The following is a 15179-nucleotide window of genomic DNA, read 5'->3' on the forward strand; positions in this document are numbered from 1 at the left end:
TTTTTTTTTTTTTTTTTTTTTATATATATATATAAAGGATGTTGCACTGTTGATACTACACTTTACCAGCCAGGATGTAAACAACAAGGGTATATAAGCTTTAGTATTCTGTAGACTCGTCTAAGTATTTTTACTTTAGAATATTTTTATGCAAAAAAAAAAAACCCCAAACATATTTAGTACATCTCTGGACCTTTTCCTCTGCTTTGTCCCTTTAAAGATTCTGCAAGTAGAAAAACCTATGGCAGCTTCTAAAGCTTCATACACATTAGATAAATCTCAGACAAGCACAGCCATTCAAAGTGTGTGAAAATCTGACGGGTGTACAGTGGTCCTCCAAATGTCAGGGCAATGCCAGGGCAAACTGATGATTGGCCAATCGCGAATGAGTGTTGTGAACTTCTGTGGAGGAGAGCACAGTGGCGTGCTGTTCTCTCATCCTATTCATTTAACAGAGCAGCCCTGTGTTTTACATTGCTTGTTTGTTCATCTGTTACTGGAAATGATCACGCTCGTTTCCAGTGACAATTATTAATGTCTCTACAAGGCTTAAGCTGTTGTGGTGTCAACTCTGCTCAGTGGCTTTTCTAAACTATCACTTGAAGTCTCGGATCTCAATACCATAAACGTTATCTTGTAGTCCAAGATTCAAACTAGGAGGCTTCATTTTTTTTTGGCTTCTGTTCTATTTGAAATAGCACAGTGGTAACACCTTTTAGGGTCATATTTTTATACTTTAGTACTTTTATGGCAAGAATTACAAATGTTGTAACAGGTAAACTAGTTCATGTGTATAAAAGGCCTTTAATGAACCTATCACTGGTGAGTTCTCAATGTAATAAAGTTTTATTACCTGTTCATCCCACTTTTTACTTTTGATATCAGTAGTTGTATCATACTGCATCAGTGTTGCAGTTGAAGATCTGACTGTCAGCCATGATTTTTCCTGTGCTCATATAGTAAGTCATATTGTTTATTTCACAGTTCACAACGCCATCCAGTATCTTGGCGGCACAGAGGGTGCTGAGAAAAGAGCAATGCCAATCGGCTTCCAGCTCGGCTGCAAGAGGTATGCTACATCCAATGTCATAGATGTGGGGAGTGTGAAATATGCTTGGTTGTAAAAGCATTGCATTTCTACAAAGGATTTCAAGGTGTTACTGTGTGGTAGGAAAAGGGTTAAAAGTATGTGCTAAGGTTTCTAGAAAATGGTGTCTAAAAACATAAAATGAATGTCTATTCTGTAGGTTAAATGCCTATTAATTACATGAGTCAGAGCCAGACATGTTTAAACTGGTGTTTCCAAAATTGCACAGACTACAGTAGCGAGCAGTAACACTTCTCTGAATGTAAAACAGAATTTCCAAGGTCTCATTATTGTCTGTGCCCAAGACCAGTAGAGAGGGTGTATTTATCTATTACATACAATAAATTTGTAAAGTTAAGGTGCGTACACACTTCCAATTTTTATCGTTCAAAACGAACGATCGATTGGGCAAAAAATCGTTCGTAAAAAAGTAACCAACGACGCCGCCGAACGAGGAAAGTCGCTGGAAACGAACGACCGGACCGGCGGATCGGATTGGACGACGATCGTTGAACATCGTTCGTGTGTACGGTCGTTCGTTGATCGTCCATGATCTGAGCATGCGTAATGAACGAACGTTCGTTCACTTTCCTGTCGTGCACATAGTTCCTCTATCGCTCAAACGATCGTACCTATTGTGTGTACAATATCTACGAACGATCGTGTCGTTACCTCTATGTGCAGGATCGGTGCTATATGATCGTTCGTAGATATCGTGCAGGATCGCTCGTCGTTCGTTTTACAACGATAATAATTGGAAGTGTGTACGTAGCTTAATCCTTTGGTCATGTAATCAGCCAGGGTCCTCCATGGGTGGTTATCTTAGGTGAAAGCTGTTCTAGGAATCATTTTTCCCCAAGTTGGGCGTTGTACTCTATTACTGGTACTGAACAAGTTGTGGAGTGTCAAGAGGGTAATTAGTGCAACTTTACCATGCAGGGTATAATAAAAACAATAGTTGAACATGCTTTAAAATACCCAGTGACTTCCCTGCCCTCATTTGCAGTATATTGTTTTCTGGAAGAATGCTGTACTTTATATTTTTGGTGTGCTACTTAATGGCTGCAATGAAAAAATGGTGCCTCTGATCTTTTTCTGTAGTGGCTGGTAGAGTGCCAGTGACTGAGAATCAGCCTGATAAACCAACAGAAAGGTAAGTCTAATTTATATAGATCTCTATGCCACATATCAATAGTGGACATGTATTCACTAGGTTCCAAAAATATTCAGTCTGCCACTAGAATGTACACAGCAGAGTTTTTTTTTTCTTGGTTCAACAACACCCCAAGTAACACTGTTTTTTTGGTCTTGGGATATATAAATAAAGCCAGGGGTTGTAAGACCCCCCCCCCCCCCCCCCCCAGCAGTATCATATAGTTTTTCTCAATCTTGTAATGACCACTTCTGCCAAACATCAAGGCCTGTTCTAGTATGTGGAATACAATACTAGGTAAGATTCATCATATTGCACTCTTGTTTATTTTGCCCAGGTTGGTACGTGCAACCACATAACCTTTATGTTCAACCCCCATTGGAGAACAATTAATCTGTAATAAAATGACTTTCTGTTCAACACCAAGAAAAGATCTTGATAAGTGAGGTCTTCCTGTGCTAATGTCTCATTTTATATTATTTTTTCTCTTCCAATGTTTGCTAATTTAGTAATAAAAAATTTACAATGGACGACTTTCAAGTTGGCCGTCCTCTGGGTAAGGGCAAGTTTGGTAACGTCTACCTGGCTCGTCACAAGGAGACCAAGTTTATCTTGGCCTTGAAGGTTCTCTTCAAATCCCAGCTGGAGAAGGAAGGAGTGGAGCATCAGTTGAGGAGGGAGATCGAAATCCAGTCTCATCTCAGGTATATTGATGTTGGTTTGCTCTCCTGATGGACTCTGTGGTACATATAGGACTTCAGGCAAAGTTCCTTGGAAAACGTATGCCTAGGGAAAGATGTTACAAAAACTTCTGGGTTCATAAACGGATTCACTAAATACACATCATTGTACCATTGCTGCCACACCCTCTAAAACAAGGCGCTGAAGAAGGGTATATTCTAAAATGCCTGTTATCTTGCTCCTACATTCCAGCATAATGAGGTTTATCCCCCTGAGGGTTCCTTGTCATTATTAATAGGCGGGAATCAGGCTTGTAGCGTAGGAGTCATCTTTACAAGCTTGTTCAGGGTTTGTAATATGAATCGAAGGTGTATATACTCAAAGCAGTGTTTCTAATTGGGCATGCAATTTTGGCAGCTTGGTATGATCAACTGAGGTTAGAACAAAATATTGATCGTCAGATATATTTAATACTGAAGAAGATTGAAGGAGGTACGACATATACACTTTAGATTGTGATCAGAGGGACATGGAAACCTCTGCAGAAATATCATCCTGGTAGGGTTGATTCTTCCCAACCAAGAGATCTCAAAAGGCTGCCCCTGGTGAAGTAAAGCTACGTACACACGGCAAATTTTTCTCGCCCGATAATCGGTATCGGCCAATTATCGGGCGAAAATCTGCCGTGTACAGTCGGTCGTCGTCCGACGACCGTCCTGGCGGATCCATGGACGACGACCGATCCTAATGAAAGGGAAGGGGAGAGCGTGCAGCAGGGTGCCGCTCCGTCGCTCTCCCCCTCCCCTCTCCATAGAGCATGAACGGTGCTGTATGTACAGCATCGTTCATGCATCGTGCAGTCTTTTCTCGTTGGAAAGGATCGTGAAAGATCCTTTCCAACGAGAAAAATTGCAGGTGTGTACGCAGCTTAAGGAATTTATATTTATAACATTGTGGAGTGGTTGGCTGTATATAAAGTCTCGTAGGGTAACCCCTTGAAAGGTGAAATTTGATTGTATGGAAGACTGAAGGCAGGGATTTTTTTTTTTTTTTTTTTTTTTTTTAACCTTGTAAGCCTAATATCCAGGCAAGCGTAACTTGGAGAGCTTAGAAAACAAGTAGGGAAGGGAGGTATGAGGAGAGGGAATAATCGGAATTTCTTGGGCTTTTTATCTTGTGTTTTCTATTGCTAGCAGATCAATAGCTAGGATAAAGAGGATTTAGAAAGCATGTACCCCTGTTCATTTTCTGATGTGTGAGGGTTTAGGCACTTTTGTATGTACAGCCTCTTACTTGTATATCTGCAGTGTGAGATTAAGGAACCAATGCATCTTGTTGTCTCATGAGATAGAGTAAAACTTTGTGACGTCACTTCTGCTGTTCATTCTTCTTGCTGGAGGCTCTGACATGAGGAAGAAAAGCTTTGCTGTTGGTTAGTCTTTTTTTCCTCTGCCCAACTATATTTAGGCACAGCTTTAAGTATTTATTTACTCTTTAAAAAATCGCCCTTCTGACAGAATTGTCAGCTGCAAATGCGGACATCTTGTTTAAATGTTTTAAAATGTGTTTGTTTAAGGAGGCGTAATCCTCATATGTGTTCCGCTACTTGGCAAGTGAGTTATAAGGAAGTCGCTCTTAACAAAAAAAAAAAAAAAATATAGCTGAAGCTGGATTTTAAAGAATTGCTATCATAAATGCCTTCTGCTGCTGATCATCATCATATCTTCCACAGGCATCCAAATATTCTCCGTATGTATAACTATTTTCATGACCGCAAGCGTATCTACCTGATGCTGGAATTTGCTCCACGGGGAGAGCTGTACAAAGAGCTTCAAATATGTGGTCGATTTGATGAACAGAGAAGTGCCACGGTAAGTGAGATGGCTTTAGTAAACCTGTCCCTAAAAGAAACACAGATGCTTCTATTGCTGACCTCGCCTGACTATTCTAGCCACCTGGCCAGCATGCTCCATCAATTCTTCCTGTTTTTGGCAGATTATAGAGGAACTTGCAGATGCCCTTCAGTACTGCCATGAGAGGAAGGTTATCCATCGAGATATCAAGCCAGAGAATCTTCTGATGGGATACAAGGGGGAGCTGAAAATTGCAGACTTTGGCTGGTCTGTTCACGCCCCTTCACTCAGGTAAGTTCTGAGACTGAAATATTTCATGTGCTACTATGTAGCAAGTGTTGAGTACTCACTTTAATGTGTTACAGGAGACGCACTCTGTGTGGCACACTGGACTATCTACCACCAGAGATGATTGAAGGCAAGATCCATGATGAAAAGGTGGATTTGTGGTGCACAGGGGTTCTCTGCTATGAGCTACTGGTTGGGTCACCACCTTTCGAGACCCCCTCTCATGCGGAGACCCATCGCAGGATAGTTAAGGTAAGCTGGTAAAGACAATTTAGTTCTGTAACATGCAGGCAGGCATGGTTACCTTAATTACTTTGGTCATCTTAAATATGATAATGGGAACAAGAGTGGAGCTCATCTTTGAGAAGTATGTACAGCAAGCTGTTTCAAAGCATGTTTTAAACTTGAAAGAACTTACAGCTCCCGTTTGGTTTAATGGGCAACGTGTACTATCACTTTAAAGTGGAAATAAAGTTGTGGGTGAGGTTTTGACATAAATTGTGGCACACACGTTCCTCTTTAACAGCTTTTAGCAATGATAGGCCCAAGACGCTGTCACTGCTGCATCCCCCTACAGCTGCTAATGCCATTGCCAACATCTCCAGGTGCACTTCGAATTGAGCTGCCACTGATGTGGTCCTATGTGGGCACAGGACTAAATCTGTCTATGGTTTTTGGGTCTATTCTCAGCAATGCTGGGAAGGAGCCAGACTAGGTGTGAAATGTAAGCAAAAACAAAAACCCACCAGGAGCCGGAAAAATGTTGTTTTGTTTGGGCGGGGGGCAAATGAGACTTTTTATGTCTCTCCTGGTAACTTTTTGGTAAAATTGGTTTACTTCTTTTTGAGTAGAAGGATTTTGAGTAGAAGCCCTGCTTGTTTTAACCTTTTCAATCTTGGGATGAGTAATACATGCCATTGATGGCAAAAAGGTTAAACCCGATCACGTGGCAGATATAAACACAAATAATGCAACTCTGTATTTCTTTATACATTATTTTAATGCAGGTGTTGTGAGTACATTATTTGAATTGGTATCATCCTTGCTATACCATGTACATCAGAACTTGGCCTGAGATAAAATAGAGCTGGGCTGCGGACATCCTGCTGTTTACTACGACCCACAACCACCAATGCACTAGGAAACTGACTCCTGTTTGTCACCATACCAAACAACAACTGTGGATAATTAATGAACCTGAATATCAATATACCAATAAGACACTAGGAAAGGAGAAAGAAAGATAAGGTGCAATTTATACACCCTGCAATCTGGCACAGATTGGCTGATGAATAATATACAGACACATGATATAGTATGAAAATTAAGTATTGAACATATATGAACACATATATATATACACACTTAGCACTGTTCCATTTAAATATACTTAAATATGGACTCCTTCATACATTTCAGCCAGACCCTATGATACAGTTTGAACCCTAGGGATGTACCAAACCTACTGTCCCTTGTCTGTTGTGTACAAATTTACTGCAAATATATGTTATTGATCTCAGGAGGAAGCCTAATAAGGTGAAAAACATTGGGTACTGAGATATCCTTGAACATATGTCAATAATAATTTTGTACAAAACAAATTGGGAACAATAGAGACTTTATTGTCACTATATGTATTGTGTTTAGAATAGTCCATCTCTGTTTAGAGTCGGGGCCATTTTAAAATGTCTCACTATTAAATATATACACAATATTTGCCCTTGAAAAGCCTGTCTGTTTCTGTCCCTACATTTACCCCTGAGATAAAGTAGTATAAAGAATAAAACCGTTGTGCTGTAATGCTGGGAGGGTATTAGAAGGAAGCAGAGTGATAGAGATGAGGTCACCAGTGTATTGTTTCTCCTTCATTGTTTGATTACAGACTGGAATAGCTTCATAAAAAAAATGCTGATGAATTCCAATCTGTATTTCATTTGTAATTATCTGTCTGTCTGGTTTAAAGCTCTAAAATGACTTTATGCTTGTTTATGCTTAAGTGTATTTGTCTTTTCTTCCTAGGTTGACCTACGTTTTCCTTCTTACCTATCTGATGGATCCAAAGACCTTATCAGCAAACTTTTAAAATACATCCCAGCGCAGCGCCTGCCACTCAAAAGTGTTATTGAGCATCCGTGGGTGCGTGCTAACTCTCGTCGGATCATGCCACCATGTTTCGAATCTAGCCTGGCCAACTAGCCCTTGCAAGCTTAATTAATAGCGGGCCATATACCTCCAGAGCTGCAACCTGATCACTTCATGCAACTCTCCCTCATCTTCCTCTCCGAAATCTGTAAATTGTGTGTGCTGTCAAATGGGAACTGGGATGTATTCTAGGGTTTGTTGTACATATTTGTGTGTGTGTATATATGTATATTGGTGTAGCACAGGGCCAAGCTATACAGAGTGTAAAGACAAAAAGGAAAATGACAAAAAATGAGAAAAACCCACTGGAGTGTTAGAGCTACAACAATAATACCACAACCTTATGACCTGTGGTGCTGTGGGACTACATATTCAAGTATGCCGTGGTGGGATCCAGCTGTCATCGCATAGTAGGATTTGTGGTTAGCCAGCTCAAGCGTCATTCAAGTCTAAAACCTACTTTAGCAAGTGCTTTACCAGTTTTTAGTTCTGAAATTGTTGAGTTTGTGCCCCACTTTTGCCTTCCTCCGCAAGAATGCTTCCCATAAACAAAACTAATGCACGAATAGCTTTGGGGCACTTTACCTTGGGATTGTACATGTGATTTTTTTTATTAGGTGGCACTTTTGTGCTTTGTATTGCATAAAAAAAACAAAAAAAAATTTTCGTTCATTTGCAGTAATATTCAAAAAAGTAAAGACTGCAGTTTTATTTCACCAACACTGTATTTTTTCATCCTAGAAATGCCAAAAAAGGATGTGACTATCTCAGGGTCAAAAGTTGGAACAGAAGAATTCCCATTCAATTAGGTGAGGACAGGTTTGCATTTTGACAGTATTGTGGCAGTACTTTTAGAAGGAATAACCCCTCCCTTCAGGAGATTAATATGCAGATATTAAGAACAGCAGGAACTATGAGGCTAGAATTGATTGGCCATGGATATTTCCTATGCCACTTCTTTGTAAGATGCTGAGACGGAGCAACATTAGTTACTAATATTAAAATGTAGTGGGCAATATGTTCTGTAATACAGAACTTATTGCTTATCATAACTCCCCTGTCCATCATCAGAAAAACTACATGAACCCAAGTGCAGGAGCTCCTACCTAGTCTACTGTTAGAAAAGTTATTTAATGCTTCAAATAGCACCGTTAGAGCTGGGAATTTTTGGTAAATGTCCTGATTTGAAGATTTCTTCATTTTATTTCCAACTGAGATCAAAAAGGTATATGTATACAGTATTCATTACTTTTTTTGGTGTTGTTGAATGTTTCCTTGACAAATGGGTGTATTTAGTATATGTAACCAACACTAGAGCACACACTAAAGGAGGACCCACAGTCAAAAATAATTTTTTTTTCCCTTTATTTGAAATTTGTATGATATGAAATTTGCCAGGCCACATGTCACCAGTCATTTACTGTATATATCTTTATTACCTTTTCTCTCATTGTAGTGTTCAGGTTTTCGGGCATATTTGTGCATTTTGCTGTTATATTTAACTTTTGGGATTGTAAATAAATTGTATATGGGTTTTCTAAAGAAAAATTGTATGAGTGGGCTAAAAGGTATTTTAGACTTCCTCTTATGTGACATTTTTTCTTTGCTCCTGTGTCATCCTTATTCCTTTTATTGAGTTGCATTTTGAGAGTCCTTTAATAATTTCATAAAAACCGAGCGGGTCTTAAGAACTTTTTGTATATAAGGACCAAAACCTTTTATCAGTTTTTTTTTTTTTTTTTGCCAACTTTGCTTCATTTGGGTGATATTTCTTCACTATCTATCCGAAATGAAGGAAATAGTTTCATAGAGTTATCATTGAACCTGTTCAGGTGACTGCTCAAAATGCTGGATAATTGGTGCAAAGAGATGGCAAATCTAATTGTTGAGCTACAAAAGGAGGTTAAAACTTCTCCCTATTCTTTAAAACGTATTATTTTCTGAGCTGTCCCAGTTCCATCAATATTGTATTGCCCTGCCTATAGAAGCACAGCTTTATTTCAATAGAGCAGCAAAATTCAATCACAGGATATAGTGGACCAGTGGAATTTCTTTTTGCAGACAAGATTGTGCAGTTTTAGACAGGGTTCTCAATAAAGTTCATGAAAAGAGGTTCATATTGAACAATGTGAGCTGCATTCTGGGAGTGTAGGGATGCCATATAGGACAACCAGTAAAAAGGTTGTTTAAAGGAGTGTTAAATGTATTGGTCTACAAAGCTTTCAAAGGTCTACAGCCCACTGCATCTTGGCTGACCTTCTATACTGACCCTGATTTCTGACCCTTTACTGCTGGAGGATGAAACAGTGTGTAAGTTCCCAGCATTATACATGTAATAGCATTTCATTTATTTAGACACTGATCTAACCAATCCGATTGTTACCTGACAATTTCTAGCTAATTTTGGCCAAACCTTGTTTTTCATATTATTAAAGTATGCACTAATGAATATGATATTGCATTTTGTATATAATCAGCTCCATTCTTTTTTTTATCGTACATGCCATTTTAGATGAAGTTAACGACTGAAAGCGAAAGGTTATAGTAATAGGGTTCTAAAAAGGCATGCCAACTTTCAAGGTGGAATTGATCAGTGACGTCTTCAGTGGGAAAGCTGCTGGCTCCAAATGCTTAATGCTACCTATGCTCCTGGTTTAAATGAAGTTATTAGTTACAAACCTTTTCTATAGTTTATTGTCATAGTTATGGTATAGAAAGAGATAAAATTGCCCAACCCTTTTATTATACAGTCATCTGTGGGAAGGTCACCCATCGTTGGCTCTTCTACAGAGGATTGGGATAATTCTTTTACTTTGTCCCATAAGCTATGCACCAGTTGTATGACACAAGAAAGAAATTTCGTAAGATACTTGCCTGCTGGTATAGCTGTCCTGTCGACCTCCATAGATTCCCCTTGCAATCCTCAGTACTCAAAACAGGGTCTGTTCTAGTCGAAGCCATGAGGGGCGTTCTTAGAAATTTCTCGAGACATTGGCGCTCTAATGATTTCCTTACCATCCGTGGTTCTAGGAACTGGACTGCATTCAGCATATAAAACAGCTAGTGGCTGATGGGGATGATAGACAAGAGTAAGATCTGGATATGTGGCCATCCTGGACAACCTATAGGGACTCACCCAGGTTTTGTCCCTTCTGGATTAACCATGCAATCCATATTTTCATACCCAGGAGTGGGCCCAGACATGGAGTTACCCTCTTTTATCCTACCCCCCCCCCCCCCTTGACCAATATTTCCCTCTCCCTCAATTCCACTTGCTTGTTACTTCCCCCTGCATTCCTCCTAAAAATCCCCCACCCAAAATATGACTCCTTGCAAATCTGTTCTGAATTTTGAATATGCTATTCTATGATTCCCATAACTATTCTACTTTTGTTTCATATAGCCCGGGATTTCAGCTTACCCTAACTCCAAAGGATAAGGTGTATGTTTTACTCTGTTGTGTTAGGTCTTTAATGTGTCTTTTTTCCCAATTACTACGTGGTTAGCAGGATTTCTTTGTTGGATCTTTCACAATTCCTCCAAGACACATTTGAACCTGTTTTGACTGCTGGTGTCCATTGATTATACCCCTCCTACTTATCCTTATTTTATGTCCCCCTCTTATTGTTGTTCTGTTATCTATTTCTATTTATAATACTTTGTTTTGATGCCCATTCATAAGGTTTAAAAATTAGTTTTGGATTTATTGACACATCAGTATTGTTTAGGTGCAGCCAGTGTGTTAATCTTTTCCTTTTTGAACTAAGGCTGATCCAGCCCTCTGAACTGTGACGTCAGGCCTGTCCAAAATCAGGTTTGGTTGCAGCACTTTGTAAAGAGTTGGACAGGAATGGCGTGGTCCTGCAACTACATAGATTGGCATTCCTGTCTTCTGCCCACCCTCTTGAATCAAGTGTTTATTCTGCATAAAAGCGGGCCTGGATTTATACTTTTATCTACCATAGGCCAGGAGCTTGTGCAGCATAAAAGTTACAAAACTAAAGCCAACATACAGTGCTGACCTGTCAAATATTGCTACCTGCTCACCATTACTTGGGTTGTTACCAACATCTGGTGTAAATTTCACATCAATAGCCCCATTACAAATATACTTACTGAGAAAAACATATATGTGTTCAAGAGGTATTTCCCCACTGTATGTGTAACAGGGCAGCTTGTTTTGGTGTCCCCAATTTGCATGCTCAATTTAGGGTTCCTAGTCACACCCATTGTTGTATTATCATAAGTAATAATCAGTTTAATCTTGTGACCCCATATCTACAAATCCTTTAAAGCTTGGGGGCTGAAATGTTGGTATCTTGATACCCTGAATATTTCCAAGTCTTTATTACCAACAGTTTAAGAGCATATAGTTTGAATGCAGTAGGTTATTAGGCTGCAGAATATGGTAAGCAGCCTTTACATACACTAGCTGTGTCTCTAAAGGCTGCTTGGACCTGGACATTGTGTTGCTGGTGACATTGTTATTATACATACCAAGCTGTCCCTCGGGTAGCTCAATTTCACAAGGCAGCTCCATCGATATAGAACACCGACTGTCATGCTGGAGAAGCCATACAAAAGCCACCCCGTGTTACCATTGCAACTTCCGGGCCAAAAAAACGTATTGTGTTTTGTGTTACTTCTAGAATGGGCCTGATTGCCCCAATTTGTACATGTGGAACATCTTTACAGAGGGAGACCTGAGTTTTGGTCAGTTTTTGTGTTGTATAACTATATAAAATTAGTGTTTTTTTTTTTTTTTTGTATAACTATATAAAATTAGTCATTTTCTCCTATTATTGTTCTTTTCCAGTGCTTTAGATGCCTAATTACGCCCCTAGTGTTCTAATTCTGTCTAAATTTCCATGCAAAAAGTGTTACATTCTTTTTGCATGGAAATGTATATTACATTGTAGGCTATAATTTTTAAGCATAACTCACTGAAATATGTCCAATATTTAATTAATTTTATAATAAATTTTAAATAAAAAAAAAACCCAATCTGTTAAAAAAATAGTTAAACATGTAATGTACAGTAGCATATATAATATATATAAAATATTTATATGAATATTTCATTGGGGCTCTTCTGGACCCTCCACCTGCGGTTTTTCAGGGTTTTCGTTGTGAAACCCTTTAACTTTTCGGCATGAACTTGATGTGCTGGAACCCAGCTCCTCTCCTCTGGACTGTTACCTTTCCAATCAATCAAATACTGGGGAGAATTTAAATATTTCTCAACCTCATACTCTGGTTCACCTTCCACATCCGCAGGAGGGGGAGGCTTCAAGGAAGGTGCCGCATTAGCTGCTGATTTTAATAAGGAGACATGGAAAGAGTCCACACTCCTAACCCAGTGAGGCAGGGTTACCCAATAGGTTACTTTATTTATTCTCTCAGCAACAGTGTATGGCCCAATGAATTTGGGCCCAAGCTTGGTGGAGGGCTGGCGAAGGGCAATATTCCTAGTGGAAACCCAAACTAAATCCCCTGGAGCAAATTCTGGCTCCTTGGAACGATGTTGACCAGCAAATCGTTTCTGCTGCCCGGCAGCCTGCTTTAAATTTTGTTGTACTTGGGACCCAATTGTGGTCATGTGGGTGAGCCAATCTTCCAACAACGGCATGTTGAAGGGGGGATCAGAAAAGTGGAGAATTTCTGATTCCATCCACCCAAATATTAAAAGGGAGACATTTTAGTTGATGAATGATCAGCATTGTTAAAGGCGAACTTCGCACATGGAAAGTAATCCGCCCATTCCTCCTGACAACCTGATACAAAACAGCGGAGATACTGCTCTAACGATTGATTGCTCCTTTCAGTCTGATCATTAGTTTCAGGATGATATGCAGAAGAGAAGGAGAGGGAAATGCTTAAATGTGCACAAAAGGAACGCCAAAATTGAGACACAAACTGCAAAGCTCTATCAGAGACTACATTGTCCGGGATACCATGTAACCAAAAAATGTTCTGAAAAGTTGCTATAAAGGGCTGCACAGAAGTCTTACTACGGGCACATGTAGGGCAGGCCTTTACAAAGGCTCAAGTATCCTTCGGAAGGGACGGCCACCACACATGGCGTACCAGTAACGCCAAAGTCTTTTTTTTCTCCCGGGTGTCCAATAACCTTAGACTCAAGAAACTGCTGGAGGACCTGCAGGCCTAGGGGCAGGGGTACGTATAACCGCCCTGGGGGTTTGCCTGGAGGTGGGTCAGACTGATAAAGCTCCAACACAGCCGATAAATTAGGGGAGAGCAAACTGGCAGATAATAACCCAAACACACAGTGGGAAGGAAGGATAGTTTCGGGCACATAATCTGTGTGGGAGGCAGCTTCAGGAAAATTATGTGATAGGGCATCGGCCTTAACATTTTTAGACCCCTGTCTGTAGGTAATTGTAAAATGTGAAAGAATCACAACGCCTAACGTGCTTGTCGGAGGTTTAACCTTTTGGCACCCTCTATGTACTCTAGATTCTTATGGTCAGTGAATACAGTTATTGGATGCTCTGCCCCCTCCAACCAGTGTCTCCACTCCTCAAAAGCTAACCTGATAGCCAAGAGTTCACAATTGCCAATATCATAGTTTTGTTCTGCTGGAGAAAGTTACCGGGAAAAGAAGGTGTAAACGTTCTGGGTCTCCCCCATACTGGTACAAAATTGCTGCAACCTACAAGATACTGATCCTGCAACCCCAGTGCTGAGCGCAGCTGCCAGAGGGAATAGGTTGCACGCACCCTCCTGCGGTGAGGTATCCTGACCTCCATTTCTGATAAAGTAAATGATATATATATATATATATATATATATATATGAAATCCTTACAACAAACAGTACACTAGATGGTTTAATAATGCTAAGTCACTCCAATGTTTTATACTGAATTTTTGATGCGCCAGTATGCTTCTGTGATAAGTGGTTTAAACAAGTTTATATTCCCATATATATCAAGTGTATATAATTTGGATATATTATGGTAACCACTTCTTAAATGTATTGACTCTGGAAAGCAGTCTCTGAAATGAGATGGACTAACAAGCTGCAATCGAGCTGCATTGGGTGAACAACTTTCTATTCTGTACAAACTATAAATAAAGCACAGAAAGTCATAATTCCAGCCATATAAGAGGGCGCACTTTGCTATTCTGTTTAATGATAATAATATTTCCACCCCCAGAAGCTGCATATGTCTAGAGGGGGATTGAAGTTTTCTGGTCCCTGCACACTTTCTGTCTTCCATTTATCACAGGCTCTGCTCTAGTTGCAGTTGTCAGAAGGATCCTGAAATGATGAAAGTTGCTCACATCTACAATGTGAAGCAATTCAGACTGGAAACCTTCCTGGGGCTCTCAACACACAAAAACAAGCTGATTCTGTTACCTTTCAGGAATCTACAGAAGATCATACAAGGCCCAGGAGGTCAGGATGCCCATACAGATCCCCAACTTTTCAAACAACAGAAACCTGTACAGGAAACACAGGAGAGCATAAACACGATCAGTGGGGGTGTGGCAAAACACGGCAAATTTAGTGCTCCCAGTTGTTTATGCCATGGGTAACCTCTTATTGTTTCAGTGTTCTACCTTCTCCCAATTATTTGTTACAACTTTGTAATGCCTGCCCCGTTAGTATATCCAATTTTTCTATGTATTTTGCCACAACTGTCCTGTCTCATGTATTGTGACCAAACTTCCTAGTGTTCTAAGTTTAAGAGTGTATTCCTTTGTAGTAGTGTTATAGTATAATGAATGTGGTGTAACAAGTTAGGCTTAGCTCATATTAGCAGCAAAAAACATTTACCCCTTCTGAGGGACTTCTGGCAACTGCTAGGCACCTAGGATTGGTAACAGGCCATAAGTGCTAGGCGCCTAGGATTGGTAACAGGCGGTAAGTGCTAGGCACCCAGGATTTATAACAGGCAGTAAATTCTAGGCACTTAGGATTGGTAACAGGCGGTAAGTGCTGGGCACCT

At 39.9% G+C, this 15179-nt stretch overlaps 1 protein-coding gene across 1 annotated transcript in view; it reads left to right on the forward strand.

The window, feature by feature from the left end:
• LOC140323537 (aurora kinase B-A-like) overlaps positions 1 to 8774 on the forward strand; it is a 10005-nt gene extending 1231 nt beyond the window's left edge. Inside the window, exons 2-8 of the mRNA XM_072400700.1 lie at positions 985 to 1069; positions 2189 to 2240; positions 2750 to 2944; positions 4654 to 4792; positions 4917 to 5065; positions 5140 to 5314; positions 7082 to 8774. Coding sequence (XP_072256801.1) covers positions 985 to 1069; positions 2189 to 2240; positions 2750 to 2944; positions 4654 to 4792; positions 4917 to 5065; positions 5140 to 5314; positions 7082 to 7258 — 972 coding nt within the window. The 3' untranslated portion in view covers positions 7259 to 8774. The remainder of the gene's footprint in view (positions 1 to 984; positions 1070 to 2188; positions 2241 to 2749; positions 2945 to 4653; positions 4793 to 4916; positions 5066 to 5139; positions 5315 to 7081) is intronic.
• The last annotated feature ends 6405 nt before the right edge of the window (positions 8775 to 15179 follow it).

The sequence above is a fragment of the Pyxicephalus adspersus genome, chromosome 2 (genome assembly GCF_032062135.1).
Source record: "Pyxicephalus adspersus chromosome 2, UCB_Pads_2.0, whole genome shotgun sequence".
NCBI lineage: Eukaryota > Metazoa > Chordata > Amphibia > Anura > Pyxicephalidae > Pyxicephalus > Pyxicephalus adspersus.